We start from the raw sequence: 23,468 nt of genomic DNA, 5'->3' as shown, positions 1-23,468 counted from the left end.
AATGATAATAATTTTATTTATATAGCGCTTTTCATGAGCATAATACAGAGGTTTAGCTTTACAGAAAATAATGAAAGCCATTGGTGAGACAGCCATTTTGAGTAATAAATTTCAAGGATTATCCATCCTACCCATGAATGTACCAGATGAGGCAGCCATCTTGGGTGCACTTTATAGATTACATTTTAGACAATATCATAATTTTTTTTTATTTTACATATAAAGGAAAGTATGAAATAAGTAAACTGATAACCAATACAAATGTGCTAAAGGTGTAGAATGGCGAGAAAGCTAATTGAACTACAAAGACTAGGAGCAGAAACAAGGACGTACTTATCTATACACTTCAAGCCCATCATCTCTATGCTACCTTTCCTCCCCTGACCTCTACTCTCTCCTCACTCGTATCTCCAACTGCCTCTCCGCTATCTCTTCCTGGAAGTCACATCGCTTACTTAAACTTAACATGTCTAAGACTGAGCTGATCATCTTCCCACCATCCCGCATAGCCTCACTTACCACAGTTTCATTATCTATTAACATCACAACTATCTCATCTAGCCCCCAAGTGCTTTGTCTTGAAGTTATTCTTGACTCCTTCCTCTTCTTCAAACCACACATTCAGTACCTCTTACAGTCCTGCCGCTTCCATTTCAAAAATATTTCCACGATCAGACCCTTTATCATCCTGAAGGCAACTAAGACCCTCATCCACTCACTGGTTATCTCCAGATTGGGCTATTATAACCTCCTCCTATATGACCTCCCTGACTCCCACCTTTCTCCACTCCAGTCTGTCAATGCTGCTGCTCGGCTCATCTTCCTCTCCAAACATTCTACATCTGCCTCCCCCCTTACAAGCCCTATACTGGCTCCCATTCAGAACCCAATTCAAGATTCTTACGCTCACCCAATCCTCTCCCATTTACATTTCGATTCTCATCTCACTTCACACTCCTGCCCGCCCACTTCGCTCAACAAATGCATGCCGCCTCTCTTGCCAACTGATTACTTCCTCCCACTCCCTCCTCCAAGACTTTGCCCATGCTGCTCCCTACCTCAGGAACTCTCTCTCTCTCCCTATCAGAGTCTCCACCTCTACCAATCTTCAAAAGGCTCTCAAGACCCACTTCTTCATCGAAGCCTTCCAGCTCTCAACCTAACCCGCTGCTCCATGCTTTATCCTCACTGTCTACCCCATCTGTGTCACCCCTGTCTATCTGCCCCTCCCCTTTAAAATGTAAGCTCTCACCAGCAGGGCCCTCATGCTTCTCCTTCCCTCATTCATATGATTGTCTACTCCAAACTCCCCACAAGGGCACCTAACACTTGGTTGCTGCTGCCCTGCTGCTTTTTTGAGTGTTATGATCGCTATTGAAGCAATGTTTATAAACTATGTCCTTTTCCTGCATTGTTTTGTAGTGTGAGTTGCTGTTTTCTTGTTTGCACATTTGTTTATGTACTTAGTAAAGCGCTGCGGAACCCTTGTGACGCCATATAAATAAAGGATAATAATAATAAGCCCTCCTCTGTCTCTCCCCTCCATCCATGTGACCCACTCCAGCCTAAGAAATGGAGCTGCAGCCTACACTTTTGCAGATATTAGCTGTCCACTATGTATGGATCACACATTCTCCATGGGCACGCTCACTTATTACCAGCTCTGATAAGCTTCTAAAACTTTTACATATGTAGTTGAAGATTATTAGTAGCTCAGGGCCTGATTCAGAGCCGGACGCTATTTGCGCTCGCTCGTTCTGAAAAAGGGGCCGGCTATTTAAATTGAGCGCTCGCTCTTTGTGGTCTGTTGACGCTTCTATGTCTGAACGAGTGAACGAAACATGCGCTCGCTATTTTTAAAAAAAACGCCCCCTGGCCGCTCGCATCCTACGTCATCTCCGCTATTTATTAGATTAATCGAGTACATCGAAAGGCGTATGAACTGCTCGCAGAGCTTGTGGTAGGATTTTCCTACCGCAATCATGCGAGCAGTTCAGGCTAAAAGACAACCAAGTGACGTGGTCGATGACGCTGCTTTGTTAATTATGCACACCCTTAAAACGCCCGTTTTGACCATTTGGCACGCCTGTGTTCGGATCACCACTCCCCGTTTTCAAGCACCTTCCCCTGTTACCACCCACAAACGCCTCATTCTGTCACTCAAATTAGCAGGCACTCGCTATTTTGCGAGCACACAATTTCCGACCGCAATGACTGGTTCGCACATGCGTATTACAACCCATACGCATGCGCAGTTGTGCGAACATCGCTTACGAACGGCTCTGAATCAGGCCCTCAGTTTGGATTTTAGTATTAGAGGTCCGTCGACATATATTTGTGAATTATGCAAGTGTATATTTCGTTCAGGTCTGAGGGCCTGATTCAGCAAGGATCGCAATAGCGAATGCAATAGCGATTACGCACGCAGTCTCACTGCGAAAATATGTTAATCCTCTGCGATCGCTATGCCGTCGCAGTATTACATAAGGACGCCCACTTTACCTTACACACATCCATAATACTTAGCAAGACTGCAAAACTATCGGTAACATCGAGTACCATCGCAGCCTCACGCACACTTGCACAAGCTCTGACCTTACTCAGGAATTGCTAACCTTGTCGCACGCAGTGAGTACACAAGCTGCGTATGCCATCGCAGTGAATAATTTATGCATGCCCCTGTAACGGCGTTAAAACTCACTGGCATGCCTGCGTTTTGCCGACCACCGCCCCCAAACCGTACTTCCTATCAATCACTCTGCGATGGGTCTGCGTAGTCCCGATCGCAGTGATGTGTTCGCGCACTGCGATGCATGCGTAGAACGCAACAATCGGCCAATTGCGTGTGTAATCGCAGTTGCGATCCTTGCTGAATCAGGCCTTTAGTTTATAATAGCTATAGCTTCCTTTGCTTTCTCCCCATTTACTTTTTGTATTTTTCCTCCCACCCGTCAGGTCTTCTTTCCAGTGCACATTTCAATTGTTGAGCGGCTACATGCATTTGGTTGCTTGTAAACAGCATTCCGAATACAGGAGGTCGTAGGATCCATCATTCTATATGACCATCAAATGTAAACCCCAGTACCTGTTCCCAGGTGCACATTGCTCAAAGTACAGTACACTGCAAAATGCATCATACAGATGTGTCCTCGTACATCTAGCCTCCTTTCGCTTTAAACAGCCCTTCTAGTCGCGCTATGCCATGGCGTGACTCAGTAGCGCAGAGCGTATTTTCATGCAGTTTTTTTAACTTCAAATGTGTCTGATTCGCACAAGCAGCTTCTGCTGATTAAAATGATATGCGGCATACCTATGTCCTGTGTGCAACTGCGGGTGTATCTGCATACGAAATGCTACGTTACAGTGTCAGCGGATGTGACACTGTAACGCAGCATTTCGCATACAGCCGCAGTCGCGCACAGAATATAGGCATGCCGCATATCATTTTGATCAGCAGAAGCTGCTTGTGTGTACTATTCGCTCCGCTGTGCGTAAGCATTTGAAGGTAAAAAGTCGCGTGAAAAGACGCTCTGCGCTACCGAGTTATGCCACGGCGTGGCGCGACTAGAAGGGCTGTTTAACACGCAAGGAGATCAGATGTATAAGGACACATCTGTATGTAATGGGAAAAAAAAGATGGTGCTATTTATTTAATGTCACGGTGACCGTGATATATTTTACCAAAGTGCTGCTTTTAAGAGAATAATTTAGTAAAAAGTTTCATTCTCGCCTTCTGTGTCCCACAGGAATTCCTTCACAAACACAAGTAAAGTACTAAAATGAAGCTTTCATTAGTGACAAGTGTGCTGGCGGCTTGTGTGCTGCAGACATGCACGGGCATCGGCAATCAACCAGGAATCAAGCCAAGGAAATTAGAAAGGATAATTAAAGAAGTGGCTGGCTATAAAGATGTAGCCAAATCGATTATCGATCTGGCGGTTTTCGGCAGTGCCCAGAACAGATCCTATGAGAGATTAGCTCTTTTCGTTGATACCATCGGAAATAGAATCAGTGGCTCTGATAATCTACAAAATGCCATCAAGTACATGTACAGTGTGCTCCAGGAAGATAGGCTACTGAATGTCTCGCTAGAGCCTGTGAAAGTACCACACTGGGTGCGGGGGGAAGAGTCAGCTTGGATGCTACAACCAAGAAAGAAAAACCTGGCTATACTGGGGCTTGGTGGCAGTGTTGGAACTCCAGTGGAAGGTACAGTACGACATGTCCTTAATGGTTTCCTTTTAGGCTAGAGTTATGAGTGGTCAGAATTTTAAGGCGCAGTGGCATGCGGTATCCCAACATGGTCAGTTTTCCTTCACACCTATATGGGGTGGGAGGGAAAATCGTCTATGCTGGTGGTTTTGAAGTGCTGCCATTCCAGTTGTCATTACGCCGTTCCAACAGCACTTTATAGACATTTTATGCAATTGAATATGCTCTTAAATGTGACATATTTATTTATTTGCATAAAAACACCATCTAAATAACCAGAAATGCCTAGAACAGAGGTTCCCAAACTTAGTCCTCAAGGCACCCTAAAAGTCAACGTTTTAAGGATATCCATTTTTGACCGCAAGTGACTTAGGGCCTGATTCAGACCCACTCGCGAGCGGCTGTCCGCTCGCAAGTGGTGTCGATGTTCTGGACTGAGCATGCGCACGACGGAGGGAGCTCCGTCGTGCGCATGCGCCAGACGCGACGAGCGAAGGAAAGTCCTTCGCTCGTTGTGTCTGATCAAAGGGGGCGTGCTGTCGATGTTGATTGATGGCACGCCCCCTTTGGTAGGCGTGCCTCCCTGACGGGGGCGTTCCCACGGGAACGCCTCCCGTCAGAAGCCGGCCCACTGACATCACTAGTGATGTCAGTGGGAGTGATTTTGGCTCTGATAGAGCCAAAATCACTCCGGAGCTTGCGGTTGAAAACCTCAACCGCAGGCTCCGGCTCGCAGTTTCGATGGTCGCGATGGTCAAGACCATCGCGGCCATCAAACTGCACGCTCGTATAGCCTGTGGGTGGTGACCCACAGCTATACGAGCGTCCAGGAGGACGCTCCATTTTCATGGAGGCCGGCCCTCATTCAGAGCGTGCGCTCTGCTCAGAGCGTACGGCTCTGAATGAGGGCCTTAATTAGTACCTCAGACAATTTGATTTAACCACCTGTACTCAACCATGGTTATCTCTAAAACCCATAATCCTGGAACCTGCGGGAGGCTCACGATTTTTCTGGTAACCCCCCGCATCCCAGGAAGAGTAGGCTCTTCTCTCGCAGTCCGTCCAGTGGGCAGAATGGGGAGAATTTTTTCGGGGATCGGTGGTCCGTGGGTAGGGGTTGTGGCCTAACAACTTGATCCAATGAGAATTATGTCATTTGGCCCTGCCCCCTAGTTAAATATGCATGATTCATAACATTTTATAGTGAGGGGGTGGGGCTTTAATGAGGCTGACTGTTTGGCCTCCGCCCTCATCACTGCTCACCTGCATCTCCTTGCCGGGCAGCTCCTGGAGAGGTAAATCTAAAAGTCGGCAAGTCTGCCAAAACCTGAACTGTTGGGGTGCCTTGAGGACCGCGTTTGTGAACCTCTGGCCTAGACTGATGATTTTCATCATGTGGCACATTTGTGTTTTCTTCTGATAAATAAAGAACAGTGGGAAAAACATTGTGTTCAGGCGGGAGCTCCCCGAGTGATCCAGGCTTTGGGCCTGATTCAGAGGCGCACGCTATTTTCTCTGAATCATGGCGTCCCTTTTTTTAAAAATTCCGGCCTCCAGGCCGCTCGCACAGCTATGGGTGACCACCCGCAGCTTGTGCGAGCGGCCTGGCGATGGTCGCGATTATCGCAACCATTGGCATTGCGAGGAGACCCTTGTGGTAGGGTCTCAGCACTCGCAATGCCAAGTGGACTTCCAGCTCTAATAGAGCCGGAAGTCCACTACTGACATCACGAGTGATGTCAGTAGGGCCGCCCACAAACGGCAGGCGTTCCTCCGTTTGTTCAGCCACCCCCCCCTACCCACCTACAAAACGGCGCGAGCTATCAATCAACATCGACAGCCGCCCAGTTTTGCTGCGAGCTCCGAGCGAGTGATGGTCTCACTCGCTCCGGGTCTCGCGCATGCCGCGCATGCGCACTGGGCCACCATCGACCCGCTCGCGCGCAGGTCTGAATCAGGCCCTTTATCTCCCGGAGTCTATTCATGGTAACTGAAAGGATGTTTATGAAGCAATTATAGCTGGTATAACTTCAAGTCTGTGTTTTTTCTTAGCACGGCATAATTACCAATTATCTAGTCCTCATCAAGTCATAAAATGTAATAAATCTAATCTCATGTGACATATATAACACATAACAGATTTTATATTGTCATTATTTATTCAACACAAAAATAAGCCAACATGAGGAAGGCATGTATGAGAGAGGAAGTACTGCTTCCAAAGCGATACATCAGGTCATCTGTGACAGGTTCTGCCAATCAGGAGCACTTCATTATTTCATCACTATTTAATAATTTGGTCTATCAGGAAGTGCCCCCACCTCTATATAACAGCAGAACCCTTGGCATATCCGCCTGGAGTATTCTGGATTTAGTTTAATACAATGCCAAGGAGAAAGGACAGTTGCAATCATCTCACAGAAACCTATATGGCTGTTAATCAGCTGGAAAAGGCTGCACATTCATTTTCAAACAATTAGAAGCCCTTCATGCTGTAGAATATTTATAAATGGAAAACACTGAAGACTATTGGTAATCTTCCCCACTTGGGCATCCCAGCAAATTCACCTAAACATCAAACCATATGATTCTGTGAGAAATTGCAAAGAATCCAAAAGATATGGAGGGAGATGTACTAAGCCTAGGAAAGAGATAAAGGGCCTGATTCAGACCCGGTCGCTATAAGCGTACGCTCGCTGGATGCGTATTCAAATTTGTCAAAGTGACGCCACGGGAGGCGAACGCTCGCCAACGCATAAGCACGCCCACCATGTCTTAGCGTGCGGCCACTTTGTGTATGCGTACGCCCAATCGCACAGGCAAAGCCGCCCACCAACAACACGTCATCTCCAGGAAGTGTATTAAAACATTGGTACATAGTGCACTATCGGATACTAACGCAGTGCTTGCGGTTGCTTTACCCTACCGCAAGCATTGCGAGGAAATCAGTGTAAAAAAAAAGGCAAGTGACGTGTACTATGACGCTGCCTGTTAACTTTGCACGCTTCTAAAACGGCGTTGAAACACTCAGGCACGCCTGCGTTCGCATCTCCAACCCCCTGTTATTGGTGTCCTGCCCCAGTTACCACCCACAAACGGCCTCTCCTGTCACTCATTACTCTGGGCTGCCTTTGCTGGGCGAGCAAGAGGGATGCGATCGCATCGTTTAGTTCGCGTGCGCACAGAACGAAGCTTGCGCGTACGCAGAACATCAGGCCGCTTGCGAACGCACAGCGCGAGCGAGTGGCTCTGAATCAGACCCACAGTACCATCCAGTGAGCTGATTGGCTGGTACTTTATTTCTCACCAAGGCTTAGTACATCTGCCCCAGGAAGTTATAGGCCTCAATACAAGTTGATAATGGGGAAGTTGATCAGACAAAGGGGGGAACTCAGTTGCTGGTGATATTCCGCATGCCTGGCCGCACACATCAGCCAGTTATTGTATGGTAGCCCCTGCGTCGCAAGTTTTCCTTCTCACCTCTATGGGGTGTGAGGCAGAACTTGCAAAGTAGATGGACGCGATTTGCCATTCCTGAATGGTACATTGCGTCTGTCAAGCTGAATTGAATTCCTCCCAAAGTCTGTAGACGTATGGATTTTATGGGAGGATTGGTCCGTTCCTTAGGAACTAGTGACATCTGTGTGTGTCTCATGCCTCATTGACATCATTAGATCCTAATAAAATTATATACAGTATTGGTTCACATTCAAAATGGCTTCCTATTCTGTGTATAGGTGATGGACCCACATTATATGGCTATATACTGCTCATTATCGTGGGGATAAGAACACGGTGAGACTAGCATTCCCATTTTCTGATGTTAGAGCATGAACATTAAATTTAGATGGGGATATTTCCATAGAATGTAATAAGGACCTCAGTGGAAGGGATTGAGGCCCTCATTCAGAGGCGGTGGCAAGAAGCGACTGTTTGCTCTGAATAAGGGTTGCCGCTTTTTTTTTTAAGTGCGGCCTCCTGGTCGCTAGCTAAGCTGTGGGTTACCACCTACAGCTTTAACGACCAACCAGGTTGGATGGTCAAGACCATCGGGGCTTGCGACGAGACCCTAAGGTTGGGTCTCGGCAACCGCAAGCCCCAGGGAGCTTCCTGCTCTGATCGAGCAGGAAACTCCCCAATGACATCACTGCTGATGTCAGTGCGGCCGCCCGCAAAACGGCAGGCGTTAAGGAACGCCTCCGTTTGTGTAACCACCCCCCGCCACGCCTACTAAACGGGGTGAGCTGTCGATCAACAGCCGCCCCTTTTGTAGTGAGTTCCGGAGCGAAAGAAATTCTCTCTCGCTCCGGGGCTTGCGTACGTGCAGTGCGGTCGCTGCGCGTGCGCAGGGCATAAATATCGACCCAGTTGCAAGTGCTCAGCGCTTGCGACCGGGTCTGAATGAATGCTGCAATTACCATACCAGAGTGATAAATAATTCATGATCTTATTAATTATTTATTTTGCACAGTGAGTAGTAAAGAATATATACATTGTCATTACGCATCACAGGTATTGTACCTATCATGCATAATATTTAGGAGTAAGAGATTTTCAGCTTAAGCAGCTTCTACCATTTAAAATACATGCCTAGCTGGGATACCCGGCGTTGCCCAGGTTGAAGTACGCCTGAAGCCTTTATTTGTTTACATTGTCCCTGCCTATAATCCCATCCTATTGATCCTGAAAGGACCCCACTGTTAACATGCATGCAAACAGTGGCGTAACTACCGTGGGTGCAAGAGGTGCGGCTGCTATGGTGCCCGAGCTGCCTCTGTGGCCCACCGCTCCTTCTGCACCTAGTCACACACACAAGGTGGGCCAGTCTATTCAGGGCAGTCGAAGGAGTCCCGGGTGTCAGCGATGTTGATTTGGTGGCGACCGGCGCTAGATTCAATTTGTGCCGGCGAGAGGCTGCTGGAGAGACACGGGGAGGAGAGTTGCTGTTGAGCATAATGTGTAAAGGGCACTACTATTGTGTGGAATAATGTGTTATAGGGGCACTACTACTATGTTGCATAATCTGTAGAGGGCATTACTGTGTGGTATAATGGTATAGTGCATAATGGACATACAGACACGCTTTCTCGCTTATTATATAGATTACATTGTTTTTCCCAACTCTGTACTTGGCACTCTCCACTTTATTGAAGACACTGATTTATGTAGTGGGCTTATACAGAAATACAATTCTAAAAACATTTATACAAAAAGGCTTTCTGTGTATTCTGTATACATATATGCTAAAAACAAAAGTTTTCTAACAACTTTGATACCATAATTGTTTGTCTTCTCAGTTAAGACTTTCTACCTGGTGCGCACTCTACATCCCAGCCGCGCTTGCTGAAAAGGGGTATAGGTTAAAATAAAGGGGCGTGTCTTCGTGGGAGTCCCTGAACGCATCACTCCGGGGGCGTGTCCAGCATCTTCGGTGATGCTGGGTTGCGACGGGAGAATAGTGTCTGCGCTGTCAGCTCCTCCAGGAGAACGTCACACTGCACACCCGGCACCTGTCACTGAGGAGGGGCCAGCACTTTGGTGCCACCCTCTCCGAGGGTGACACCCGGTGTGGCCCGCACCCCCATAGCGATGTCACTGATGTGTGTCCCTCGTCTATCTCAGTGGTTCTCAAACTCTGTCCACAAATTATTTTATTTGTACCTCGGTCAGTTTGATTTATGCCATCTGTGCACAAGCATAGATATCCTTAAAACCTGGACTGTTAGCAGTGGTGGTTTAAGATGCAGAAGAGAGGGCCTGTGTGCAGACTCCTCTCTAGCAGCGCAGTAGACTTTGTGCCAGAGTCTACTGCGCATGCGCAGATATTTAGGAACATGGCGTCTGTGCAGAATTCCCGGTGACTTCTCTACTGCGCATGCACAAATCTCCGGGAAAATGGCCGCTGCACCATTTACCTGCTGATTCTACAGCACCGGCCAGGGTGTGCATTGTGGGCCCCCTGATGCACTGCACACCATGCACACCCTGCACTCTTTACATATACACTGTCATGTTTGAGGGTTGGTTTTGGGTTGGAACAGGCGTGGGAGACTGAAGAGGAGATTCCAGAGGTATGGATGCACTTAGGTGGTTTGAGTCAGGGACTCCTCATGTATAGATGTGAGGAGGTAGATATACGGCAGTGGATGATGGGCATGAAGACAATGACAGGAATAGAATGTCTTTATTGAACAGCAGGCTGGAATGGAACTGAGGCCCTGATTCAGAGCCGGACGCTCTGACAGAGTGCTCGCTCTGAATCAGGGCCGGGCTATTTTTTTTTTTAGAACTGCCTCCTGGTCGCTTGCATAGCTGTGGGTGACCACCCACAGCTATAGCGAGCAGCCAGGAAGATGGTCGCGATGGTCAAGACCATCGCGACCATCGGGCTTGCGACGAAACCCTTGTGGTAGGGTCTCGTTTCTGCAAGCCCCAGAGAGATTTCTAACAGAGCCGGAATCTCTCCACTGACATCACTCGTGATGTCAGTGGGGCTGCCCCCAAATGGAGGCGTTCACATGGGAACGCCTCCGTTTGGGCAGCCACTCCCCCGGCCTGCCCACCAAAGGGGGCGAGCTGTCACTCAACATCGACAGCTCGCCCCCTTTGTTGCAAGACCCGGAGCGACGGAGTGCCCGTCGCTATCCTGGTCTCGCTCATGCGCACGACGGAGCCGGCTCCATCGTGCGCATGCGCACTGGCCCACCATCGACCCGGTTGCGAGCCCACAGCGCTTGCGACCGGGTCTGAATCAGGCCCTGAATACTGTATATAATACTGAATGAATCGGATTGGGACCGATGATGCTGAATTGAGAGCTGGATTGGTTTGAGACCGATGTTGATGATTTGAAGAACTTGATGGAATTAAATCTAATGTTGAAGAATTGATGAACTTGATCGGTTTGAGACCGATGTTGAAAAATGTAAGAACTTAGGCCCTCATTCAGAGCCGCACGTTAACAACAGTACGCTCGTTGCGTTCCGATGTTGACTAACCGCGCATGCGTCGGTGTTACACTGCGCATGTGCGTACGGCAGATTGCAAGCTTTTTTTCTCTCGTTCCTAAAATAGCGTACAGGAAGTGACATGTCAAATGTGATTGACAGAACAGGGCATTTTGGGGTGTTGACGGGGGTGGAGCTGGAAAAACGCAGGCGTGGCGAGGCGTTTTTGGGGCGTACATACATTAGCAGATGCGAACGTCAAATGTGTTCGGACCGTCTCATACGTCACTGGAACATCCTCTTTCCCTTCAAAATGCTCGCACAGCTTAGGGTCTGGATTACTCGACCACATTGGCGATGACCTTCTCCGTCCCGGGACTCCACGATGTTGCAGCGATTAATCGCGGGTGGTCACAAAAGCAATTAGTGTTGTATTGAAAACCGGCTTGGTATGTGTTTGGAAAGCAGTTTATTGGGATAGCACAAAAGCGTACGCAGGTGGAAATCATACCTGCTAATGTCAGGATTACACAATCAATTTGCGTACATTTTTTGGGTTTTATTTTGGCCTCAATTTGTTGTTTATAGCCTATTGTGACAATAATGTCATCATGTTTTAATTAGCTCCCCTTTTTTTTTTTACTGTGGAATTTGCATCGTTAGGTGAATTTTTAAACGTTCCTTCAAGAGGCCTTTTTTTTAAATAAATGAAATTGTTTTTTTGGTCAGTTTTTGCCTTTAGGGCCAGGATTAAATGTAACCCATTTGTACAATAATGTCACAATACAATGTCAGATTTTTATAATAAATTTATTGTTTAAACACAAACCAATTGGCATAATATTTTGTTGCCTTTTTTTCTGGCAAAGATACTTTTTCACAAAAATAAATAATCAATAACTGCTAACATAAACGTACAAAAATAAATTAAAAACATTTCACAAGAAAGGAGAGGGAAGTTTTGACCAGAAAGGAATATGAGCCAAGCACAGAAGGAGTGTGGGAAAAGTCACCATTGCTGTCACCGTTTTTTCGCCCGTTTGGATGGGGGAGGGTGGGCGCCAGACCGGGTCCGGATTGCCATCGGGCTGGCCTGTCCAGAGGCAGATGTTGTGGCCTCTGGACTAGGCACAGGGCTAGGCACATTTGGAGGATTGGCTGATGTTGTGCCAGAGGTGGAGGATCCTGATGTTCCGGCAGGAAGGGAGGTCGGCTCCACCATGTGCTGGCGAACGAGCTGCTCCAGGGCATCGGCGATGCGGATGTTGGCCCTGGTATTTTCCGCCAGGGCCTGGCCAATGGTCACGTTGGCCGCAGCATTTTGCTCCAGGGCCTCAGCCACCCGTATCAGACTGGCGTCCATCCTCTGCAGAATCTCCGTGTGGAAATCCGATTTTAAATTGAGTTCTGTGAGGAGGCCCACTGCCTGCGAGGGGGCACGCCCTGGACTGGCTTCTGCAGGGTCCTCAGCCGGATGTACTGGTTCCTCCCCTGCAGAGCCAGCAGAAATTCTGCGGCCAAGGCTCCCCTCTGGAGCAGACTCATCCGCCTGTGTCTCTGTTGGAAAAATGAGAAAAGAGTCACATTAGAATCTACATATTGGCACAATAGCATTTCAGAGTTGGTGACATCACAAGACTTACCTGGGCCAACATGAGGAGCCGCAAAGTCTGGCATGTCCGTATCCATGTTGGACACGTCAAACACCTCCACAGGCTGCACACACCCCTGTGCCAGCTCTTCTAAGTCTGTCAACTCCAATGACACAGGGGTGGGACCCCCACCTGTCCCCCTTGCATGCCTAGCCCTGTCGGCAAGTTTTTGCTTGAGACGATATTTGAAGTCGCCCCATCTGTGGAATGAAATTGGAACCATTATCCTTTTGTTTAAAATGGGGCTTGTTTATAGGGTGGGAAAGTGTTTACTTACCGCCTTTTTACATCCCGGGCTAGACGGACATAATCACCCACCCTATTGACAGCAACGGCGACCTCCTCCCACATTCTCCACTTCTGGCTTTGGCTCATATTCCTGTCTGCCTGGGGCAGGATGTCCACACACTTCTGGATCAAAACCTCCATCTCATTTCTTGTGAATTGTGGCTGCCTTTTTTTTTTGGCAGCTTTGGCGGGTTGACTGGGGCCAGCAGTCTCTTCCATGTCATCGTCCTCACCTATTTGGGTAAATATGCTGATTTAGCCACTTCATAACTTGCACAATATTATGTTTGAAAATAATCATTGAGACAAAATGCATGAAGGCCTTACCGCCGGAATTTTGCCCATTGTTTCCCTGGTTTGAAGCCATGTCTCTGCTTCCAGCATGAAATCATCCAGAAATTCAATGTGATTTCGTGACGTATTTATACATGCGTCCTTAGTTTGCGGCCGCATCATTGATTGTGCGTCCCTATGATTCATCCTTAATTTGTGCGGGAAAATAAACACTATTTATGGCTTGGTGTGTGTGGATTCGAGGTTGCGTTGTTGGATTATTGGCGGTTAAGTTGGTTGGAGTTTGTGGTTTACGGTTGGAGGATTTGGCGGATTTTGGCATTTTTTGGGTTTGCTACAGTTTATTTTTTTATCTGTTCGCATTTTTGTTGTTTTTTTTGGGCCTCGTTTCCTGATTTGGTAAGTTTGGTGAAGTCTAACTTGTGGCCAATTGGTGTCTACTTCTTGTTTTTAATTTAATATTTTCAGCTTAACACTAATTTCATCTCTTTTAGATTTTTTTGGCTTGCGGACCCAAAGACCTTTTTGAGGGAAATCTTTTCTATTAGCTCTTGGTAAGTCCATTATTTTTCTTGCATTTGCGAACTAATTAGCGCATTTTTCACTGTTGGTCTAGTGACTTGCATTTGCGAACTAATTTGCGCATTTTGGGATGCTTATTCATCATGTAAACCAGTTTTTGTTTTCCCTTTTCCATTTTTGGCTTACATTTGACCCCTATTTGACGTACGGTGTGCAATGTCGTTTTGATCGATGCCCAAATGTGTGTTTCGCCTATTTTATGTTTTGGCTTGCACCAATTTGACAAACATAAATTCACCCTGTAAATTTTTGATGTATAATTTTTGGCTTGTTTACAGTTTTGACGTATCATGACAATACCCCGGCATGTAAGCAGCTATGGATGGTATCATAAAGCTAAGTTGTTTTATGTTACTTTTGGGGTGGCTCAAAAGCCTTACATTGTAAACTTTGAATTTCAGGTAGATCTGGGTCGAATTGTTCTGGCCCTGCTCCCGGAAGCCGACCAACCTCAATCTCGTCCCAGGCGTAGGCATCGTAGGCATGCAAGGCCCCAGATATTTCGAACACGTGTCACCCTTTTTGGAATGCCCGATGATGAGGTTTTAAGATGCTACCGTCTACCTCCCAAAATCATCATAGACACTCTCTCATTAATAGAAAGTGATCTTGAGCGGCAAATTGACAGTCCAACAGCAATACCACCACTGACGCAATTTATGGCGGTGTTACATTTCTGTGCCTCAGGATCGTTTCAAACAACGGTGGGAATAGTGGCGGGCATCTCCCAATCCTCCTTTTCCCGGATCCTGAGGGCAGTGATGGAGGCACTTTTCAAGCACCTCCATCATTTTATTAAAATGCCTTTGGATATGGGTGCCCTTAGTGTGGCCAAGGCCAATTTTTACCAAATAGCTGGCTTCCCACACATCATAGGGGTTGTGGATGGTACTCACATACCACTTCAGCCTCCAGCACGGCTGGAGGCAATATTTAGAAACAGGAAACACTATCACTCCCTGAATGTAATGGTGGTATGTGATGCCTCCCTCCAGATCCTGTCCCTGAATGCTAAATTACCAGGAAGTGCACATGACTCCTTCGTCATCCGGCAATCAGGGATATGGCAGAAATTAACCAACCTACAAGCTGGTGATGCGTGGCTTCTGGGTAAGTGGAGACCTTTAGTACATAACAATGTTAAGCTTGATACACAGTGTTCCTGATGTTGTCTCTTATTTTTCACAGGAGACAGTGGATACCCTTGCATGTCCTGGCTGCTCACTCCTTATTTGGCTCCCACACCAGGCCCACAAAGTGAGTATAATTCCGCACTTACAGCCACCAGGCAAGTGGTGGAGCGCTGTATCGGCCTTTTAAAAGGCCGATTCAGATGCCTCCACCGCTCTGGTGGCGAGCTCATGTATTTGCCGGATATGGTGTCGAAAATTGTGGTCCTGTGTGGGATATTTCACAACATCGCCATAAGGAGTGGTGTCCCAATGCAGCCAGAGGATGCCTTACCTGAGGATGGCCCCCCCGAGGTTGGTCGGAGGTCAGTATGTGGGGGGCCATACGCGATGATGTGGTGGCCAGATTTTTTAGGTAAGTTTGACCCAAACTACAGTGTTTATACCTAATGTGTTTGTGTTTGTTTGCGAACATCTAATTTATTTTTATTTTTTTCACCATCTTCTGTTTGTTCACATAATCTTTGGCACTCCAACGCTCACTACTTCCTGCTACCCTTACCAAACCTGGATCTGGTGATTTTGGGCATATATTCTGGAACCCATATCGCAACGCCATGTTTGTGGTATCATGTTGGCATGGTCCTTCGTCAACCAGTTCTTGAATGTTTTTTTTATTTAAATATTTTATTTGTATGTGTTGTATTTGAGATTATCACTGTTTTTTTTTTTTTGGGAGTGACCACTTTGATTTCTCATTTATGTTGTGAATAAATGTTTGGAGAGTGAAATGGTCTTCCTTTTTTTGGACGTTAACAGCAAGTGTAACCAGGTTAACACACCTTACATTTGACTAAGGGGTAATCCAGTACTGACACCAGTTGATGTAAACTGAAATATGTTTTCAGGTTCCCAACCCACACCAAAAGGAAGCCTGTCCAAACCTTTGGATTTGGAAGATTGGCCTAAGCAGCTTGCACACCAACTAGGAACCTGTAAAATGTAGAAATATCTAATTGACACTACACCCAAAAAGGGAAATGACATTGTTACTGTTATGTGTTTCTTGTGGCTGTTTAACATACAAATACAAAACACAATCTTACTTTTAAAAAAGGGAAATCCTTGCAGGAACAGTCTACTTATGTCAGGGAAAACTCTTTTTGTTTTGGAAAAAAAGAATGAGCCAGAACGTATATTAGAACTAAAAAATTTATTTAGAAAACGAAAATAAACAAAAAAAACTACTGGCGAAGGATGCCAGACAGCCGGTCAAGGCCCACAAGAACGCCAATGACATGTTGGCGCATCTGGGCAACACATTCGTCCACCTCTTGCCGACGCCTCTGTTCCTCTGTGGGTGCGAAAAGTGTGTGGATTAATAAAACAATAGGGAATCCACATTAAAAAAACAAAAACACAACGAAATCACTCCTAAACCTAAAAAAAAGAAACCAAAACAAAAAGGGGGTGCTGCCAAAAATACAAGGCCTATGTACAAATTCCCACAGGTGTGATATGTGTATGTTGAAATCAGCAGGAAGAGGTAAAGGAAAACTGCTAAATCATCAAAAGTAAACCAAAAAAGCACGATTAAAGGCACGACACATGATTACATACAAACAGTTTGTGCTTAAAAAAAATGAGAAAGAAAAACATACCGGTAGCCAAAACGGGAGCTCCGGAAGTCCCTCCATGTTCTTCCTCGGAGGAGCCTTCATTCCCCAAAGAACGGGGAGGGGTAATGACGGACTCCGGGGAGGGGGTAATTGGAAGAGGGGTGGGTGGAGGAGAGGGGGAAGTGGGACGGAGGGGAAGGAGGCCCGACAGTTCCGGGAGAGGGTCTTGGAAGGCTGGGGAGGAGTGGGGAATAGGGGAAATATTTGGGGTGGAGTGTTGGCTGGGGGTTGGGGATAGTGGGCGGGAACGCCGTCTGGCCGGACGGTGACGGCGTAGTCTTGGCTGTCCACCTAAAATATGTCAAACAAATTGAGGTTAGTTTCTGGCCAAATCCGGGGCCCAAAAAAAAAAAAAAAACCCACCAACAAAAAACATGCAAATAGGAGTAGAATGAAAAAAACAGAAATAGAGGGAAAACATGGCCATGCAGATATGAGGACAAATAATAAATAGGACAGACAGGAAAACATGCACACGCAGATATGAGGACAAATAATAAATAGGACAGACAGGAAAACATGCACACGCAGATATGAGGACAAATAATAAATAGGACAGACAGGAAAACATGCACACGCAGATATGAAGACAAATAACAAATAGGACAGACAGGAAAACATGCACACGCAGATATGAGGACAAATAATAAATAGGACAAACAGGAAAACATGCACACGCAGATATGAGGACAAATAATAAATAGGACAGGCAGGAAAACATGCACACGCAGTTTGCCCCACAAACAAAAACATGAAAACCACAATACATAACACTTACTTTCCTGTATCTGCATGCGAAAGCATGCCAGCAAGCGGGGCGTTCGCCGTTGCAGGTCTGACCACCTGCGCTCCAGCTGCCCGATGTTGCGGCGTGAACCGAAGGACCGCAGGCGGGACCGTGCCTCCGCATACGCGGAGCGCTTCTGCCGGTTGGTGATGGGTGGAGGCTGGCTGGTTATACGGCGATCCATCACCTCCGTAAGCACCAGCAGCTCGCGCCTGGTGAATGCGGAGGCTCTCATGATGGCAATGGTGTTTTTCATACAAATCATTTTTGATAAAGTGTGCAAAAAATTTCTGATTGGCTAATGTATTTTGGAAATTAACAGGAGCAATTTTATTGGTTAGTGTATGAGTCATGTGTTCAACAGGGCTAGAAATCTCTGGAGAGTTATGATAGGCTTGATGCAGTGACATGCGTAAGCAAATTTAAATAAAGAAATGAACCCCGGGAAATATGCGGGGATCCACAGCAATAGAACAATTGTTTAATTGTGGTTCACATGTTTTTTAAACAATAAAAGCGAATGTTCCATCCGTACGTATTCTGCGGGTAAACACAAACACGGACAAGAGTAAAGTTTCTTGCATTGTGTTGAAAAAAAAAAAACAATTAAGCTAATTGATACATTGATTGGCATGATACGATTAATGGAGGTAGGCAGAATAAAGGAGCAGGTAATCGACATCTGACAAGGCCACTTCCGGTTTATACTTGTGCGTGCGTTCCCTTCAAGCCATTTCGGGGATGTACGCTCGCTATTTCACACGCTCGTTAGTTAGAGGAGGGGTCGTCTGAGTTTAGGGAGGAATTTTAGATGCGAACGAAAATACGAGCGAGCCATTGAATTTAAATAATTTTGTACGTACGCCTAACGTACGTGCGCCCGCTTGCGAGTGGGTCTGAATGAGGGCCTTAATTTATATGAGTTTGATGTTGATGAACTTGATCGGTTGGGAACGATGTTGATGAATTGGAGAACTTAATTGATAAGATTCCAGTGTTGGAAGCATTGGATGAGACCGATGGTTGGAAGGAAGTATCGGTTAGAACCGATGGTGGCTGTAAAAACAAGTCTCTGTGGTAAAAACCAGACTGGTGTACAAGATGGTATAGGAGACTTGTTTACCAGATACTGGATATAACGGACTGGGGGCCTGATTCGGCTTCAGACGGAATAGCTAAGCTGCTCGCGAGCAGCTTAGCTATTCCATCTGTGCTGATATGGTAATGCAGCAGGGGGCATCACGCCTCCTGCTGCATTACGTATCCGAGCTGCGTTGTCCAACGCAGCATCGGATACTTTGCGGGACATCGGCCAGCTAAGGTGACCGATGGAGTCACGCATCCAGCCACCGCAGTTGAGATAAAGAAGCCAGGAAATCTCCGTCAGCCGATGGAGATCCTGGCTTCTTCCCTCTCCCCCAACGGCGGCGACACACCTCAGTTTTTTGTAACGGACGGCATCGCCGCCCCCTCCCCGCCCCCAATGACTGACAGTCTGCTGCCAGTTTACTTGCGGGCTCGCAGACCCATTCTGCACAATGCCAGAATGGGTCTGGTGTCTGCGCAGATTTCCGAACATCGGGAATCTGCGTTCATCAGTGCACTGGCGCGCACTGCTGAATTAGGCCCTGGGACCGTTCAGATACAGAGTACCTGGGAGCTCAGCACTAAGATGTAACTTCAGCAAGAAGTGATGTTGTACTGGCAACAGAGGCCAGTCAGGAAATGGAATTTGTAGCGGAGAATCACCAGGGATTGGATGCTGCGATCAGCTGGTCTGGGAGCAGCGCTCTGAGAGGAGGAAGAGCGTCAGGTGACCAACATTGCTGCGACCATACTGTTGTTTAGGAGGGAACTCTGGCGTGCAGCCTGTGTGCCATTATGCTGGGAAGACACGCTGTGAGCAAGAGGCTGTGAGCAAGAGCCATCTCCATGCTCAGCAACAGGTCACTGGGTGGATGGGGTAGGAGCAGCACAGACAAACCTCAACAGCAGCCTGGAGCGATGTGCAGTGTGAGCGGACCTCTGTGCTATCTTGGACAGGCATCGGAGAGGTGACATACACCAATTACTGTTAAGGTACCTTGACAATTGAGTTTGAGAACCTCTGTTCTATCTGTATTACTCCCCTTACCTACTGCAAGTAGAATTACTTCACTTTCTTATCAGACACTTATTTAGAAGGAAGGAACAAGGGAGCACCAATCATGGCGACTCGCTGTTGGGAAACAAACTGTACTCTGACACATGGGCGTAACTACCATAGGTGCATGGGGTGCAGCTGCTATGGGGCCCAAAGCTGAGGGGGGCCCATCTTCCTTGTCAAAGTTACATGTGTTATATACATTTTTCACCATTGGGTGGTACATAGGGGCCCTTATAAACTTTTGCCTTCAAATACCTAGTTACATCCCTGCTCTGACTCTGGGCCTGATTCAGAGCCGGACGCTCTGACCAGAGCGCTCGCTCTGAATCAAGGCCGGCCTACCTAAAATTGGAGCGGCCTCCTGGCCGCTCGCATAGCTGTGGGTGACCACCCACAGCTTTTGCGAGCTGCCAAAAAGATGGTCACGATGGTCAAGACCATCGCGACCATCGGGCTTGCGACGAGACCCTTGTGGTAGGGTCTCGTCTGCCGCAAGCCCGGAGTGCTTTTGGCTCTATCAGAGCCAAAAACACTCCCACTGAGTGATGTCAGTGGGGCCAGACCCAGACGGTAGGCGTTCCCATGGGAACGCCTCCGTCTGGGCAGCCACGCCCCCGGCACGCCCCCCAAAGGGGGCGTGCTGTCAATCACCATCGACAGCATGCCCCCTTTGGTGCGAGACCCCGAGCGATGGCTTCCCCGTCGCTAGCCGGGTCTCGCGCATGTGCACGACGGAGCAGCCTCCGTCGTGCGCATGCGCCTTTGGGTAACATTGACCCGCTTGCGAGCGTACAGCGTTCGCAAGCGGGTCTGAATGAGACCCTCTATTCAAAGATGGAACATAAAAACAGGCAGTATTTTCACATTCACTTTCCTGGGCACTTCACAAATACATTTTTTTTTTACCATGATTCAGTACAATGAGAACTTATTTAATCATCCATGTTTGTTATAATTTCCTGTCACACACTGGACTGTGACGTACCGGGTCTGGCGGTACCTGTTTGCCTGTTCAGCCGCCCTGGGTTGTCTTTTCTCCGCTGCACCTGACTTGCCTGTGCTCTGTGATGACTGGCAAATGCCAGCTCCAGCATGTCTCTGTCCCATTGGCGCGGCCATCCCTTGCTGATGACGTCACATCAGCAATGGCCAATCACCTTCAGCAGCTCCTGACCAAATCAGCACACACAGGGCCCTATTTGAAACACCTGAGGCTGACAACACATTGCCAGATATTCCTAGTGGACAGTGACTTTGGCTCCAGGTTCCTACTGTCTTGTATAGGTATAGTTCTACTCTTTTGCAGCACCTCAGCAGCGCCTCACCGCTCGCTGCTCCTGCAGTGACTCAGCAGTGCTTCTCACCTCACTGCTCCTGCAACTCAGCTGTGCCTCAGGGATTTCTTTATACACTATTACAGTAGTATATTTCATCCAAATATCTCTAGAGAATTCATCTCTAAAATTCTCAGACTCCCCAAGTGTCCCTCTTTGTTCCTCGCATGCTACACAGGAGGCCAGAACCTCCAATCTCCTAGTAGTGAAGCCCATCCCACGTTGCAGCAGTTCTTGGTGAAAACTGGGGAGTTTGTTGGAATATGTGCCTCTGGGTGGCCGTACCAACCGCAGGAGACTATCACATTCCGCAAACCTTCTGTGTCGTGATATTTACAGTACTACGTTTTTATTAGGCAGTTGAATATGGCAACTTTGTGTTTAGTGGTGTACCAAGATAGTACATCGTGCCAGATACTTAAGGTGCCTACACACTATGCGATGTGGTCACGATGCAATCTCATGTCCGATTTCCCTTGAACTCTCCCCAGCAGCTCCCCTGCAGTCCTGGACACGATTTGGTGTTAAAAAGTGTCCAATGTGACAAACGCTCTATCGTGCATCCTTAACTTTTTTCAGTGCATCGTGTCCGAGTTTGGCAGATCTTGCCTGCAGCAGGCAAGATCTGAAGATGCGATGTACGACCAGCGGGTACACACATCTGCATCGTGATTTTGAGTGGGCACTCACAATTTGGACATATTTTACACGATTTGTCATTCTGATGCGTCAATATCAGGCAAATCATGTAGACACCTTTAGTTGCAAGGGACATGACCAGAATACAGATGGGGTATAACTACGATTGCCACCTCATTGCTTTAATTTGGGACACATATGAATTACACAGATTCTGTGGCTGGCCGAATTCAAGTCTCCATTTCACCTGGATTTAGTCAGCCACAGAACCTGTGTAATTCATATGTGTCTCTTATTAAAGAGATGATCTGGCAACCCTAGGCATAACCAATGTGTGCAGGTTGAGGATAGTTAAAAGTCAGGGTCTACAGAAGAACAACCATCATAGTCAGTCCCCAGGTACACTCCTCAGCCAGATGACATATGGCCCAGGGCACCTGCTCCAAATGCTCGGTCCACGCCATTCACCATTTCATGATGTTTATGGACATATGAACGTCCTTCTAAAAAATGAACTTCAGTTATAAAGTGTATTATTCAGACTAGCATGTTCAGTTTAGATATCTGCTAAGAAAATACTGTTAGTGGGCAAATCAGATAATAAACAACAGCAAATGTGTGAAATTGCAATGTGGCATTGTAGCTTCAGTGTAAAGGCAGTGCATTTATAAATAAATACAATAATAATAATAATTACTTCAGAAACCGCTTGGGAAATGACTAATGTTTTGAAATCATCTGAACGTTCACAGAAGACAGGCAGCTCTCACTGATTTGACAGCTAATTAAAACACATCTCAAGCTTAGATAACAAACAATAATGTTTAATTTGAAGAAAGCAGATTTGTGCAAGCTTTACAAATTAGACCAAAGGATAACTCCACTTATGCTATTTACTTACAATAAATTTCCCAAAATTCAAAACTTTGTTGTTAGAACGCCCTGTGCCCACCTGGCACAATTTATTTGCCTTGGTTTTCATCATAGAGTAAATAGTTTGTCATAGTAGTGACCATCGAAGGTCGTTGCTTTTAAACCATTGGATAGAAACCGTCTATGGTGAGTCATCAATGGTTTGTATTTTGCACGTGCGCGGTCGGCGATCTACAAAATGCATTTGTGTTTCACCATCGGGTTCAGCCATCGATAATATACCATTGGTGTCTGGTCATCGATGGTGAAACGCTCATCATCAGCCTCTGACCATCAATGGTTGCTAAACAGTCGATAGACAATGGACAACCCTAGTTTGTCATATTAGGGTTTTGAATTCAGCTATGTTGATTGAGAACCTGGGAATTGAAGAGTGAAGCCAGAAGTTTGCAGTCCTCTATTCCTTGGCACTATACTGGAAATATTCCACCTACTGAGAGCACCACAAGCGTCATGGTTTCAAAATCTTACTAGAATCTAATAAACCCTACAAACCTTAACTGAACCTAAATGGTATTGTGATGTCCGCAGGATGATGGTTTTCAAGCCTTGGCAAGGTAACAAGAGGCACTGTGTAAGGCCAGGAGATCATATGTGTGGTATAAACTCTAATAACAAAAACATCCAATGGTTGTAGCAATAATGCAGTTAGGCTGAAATGAATAAATTACTGGTATACAATATTTATAGTGCATGAAGAAGTATATGGGAACCTCTAACATTCAGTTAGCGCTAGGGATGTGCGCCGACCCCTGTGTTTTTGGTTTTGGATCTATATCTCCTTCAAGGTTTTAGATCTGGATTTGGTTTTGCAAACCACCCTCAAGTGTTTTGGTTTTGGATCT

The 23,468-nt window shown here is 46.7% G+C and overlaps 1 protein-coding gene across 2 annotated transcripts in view; it reads left to right on the top strand.

Annotated features, from left to right (window-relative positions):
• Positions 1-23,468, top strand: part of CPQ (carboxypeptidase Q) — a 649,615-nt gene that overhangs the window by 49,189 nt on the left and 576,958 nt on the right. For both annotated transcript variants that reach the window (XM_088442622.1, XM_088442623.1), the window contains exon 2: positions 3,747-4,209. In XM_088442622.1, coding sequence (XP_088298748.1) covers positions 3,780-4,209 — 430 coding nt within the window. In that variant the 5' untranslated portion in view covers positions 3,747-3,779. The remainder of the gene's footprint in view (positions 1-3,746; positions 4,210-23,468) is intronic.

This window comes from Taudactylus pleione, unplaced genomic scaffold (assembly GCF_031769625.1).
Source record: "Taudactylus pleione unplaced genomic scaffold, aTauple2 ptg000314l, whole genome shotgun sequence".
NCBI classification, from domain to species: Eukaryota; Metazoa; Chordata; class Amphibia; order Anura; family Myobatrachidae; genus Taudactylus; species Taudactylus pleione.
The sequence above is the reverse complement of the archived record's forward strand: the minus strand, read 5'-3'. Positions and strand labels throughout refer to the sequence as shown.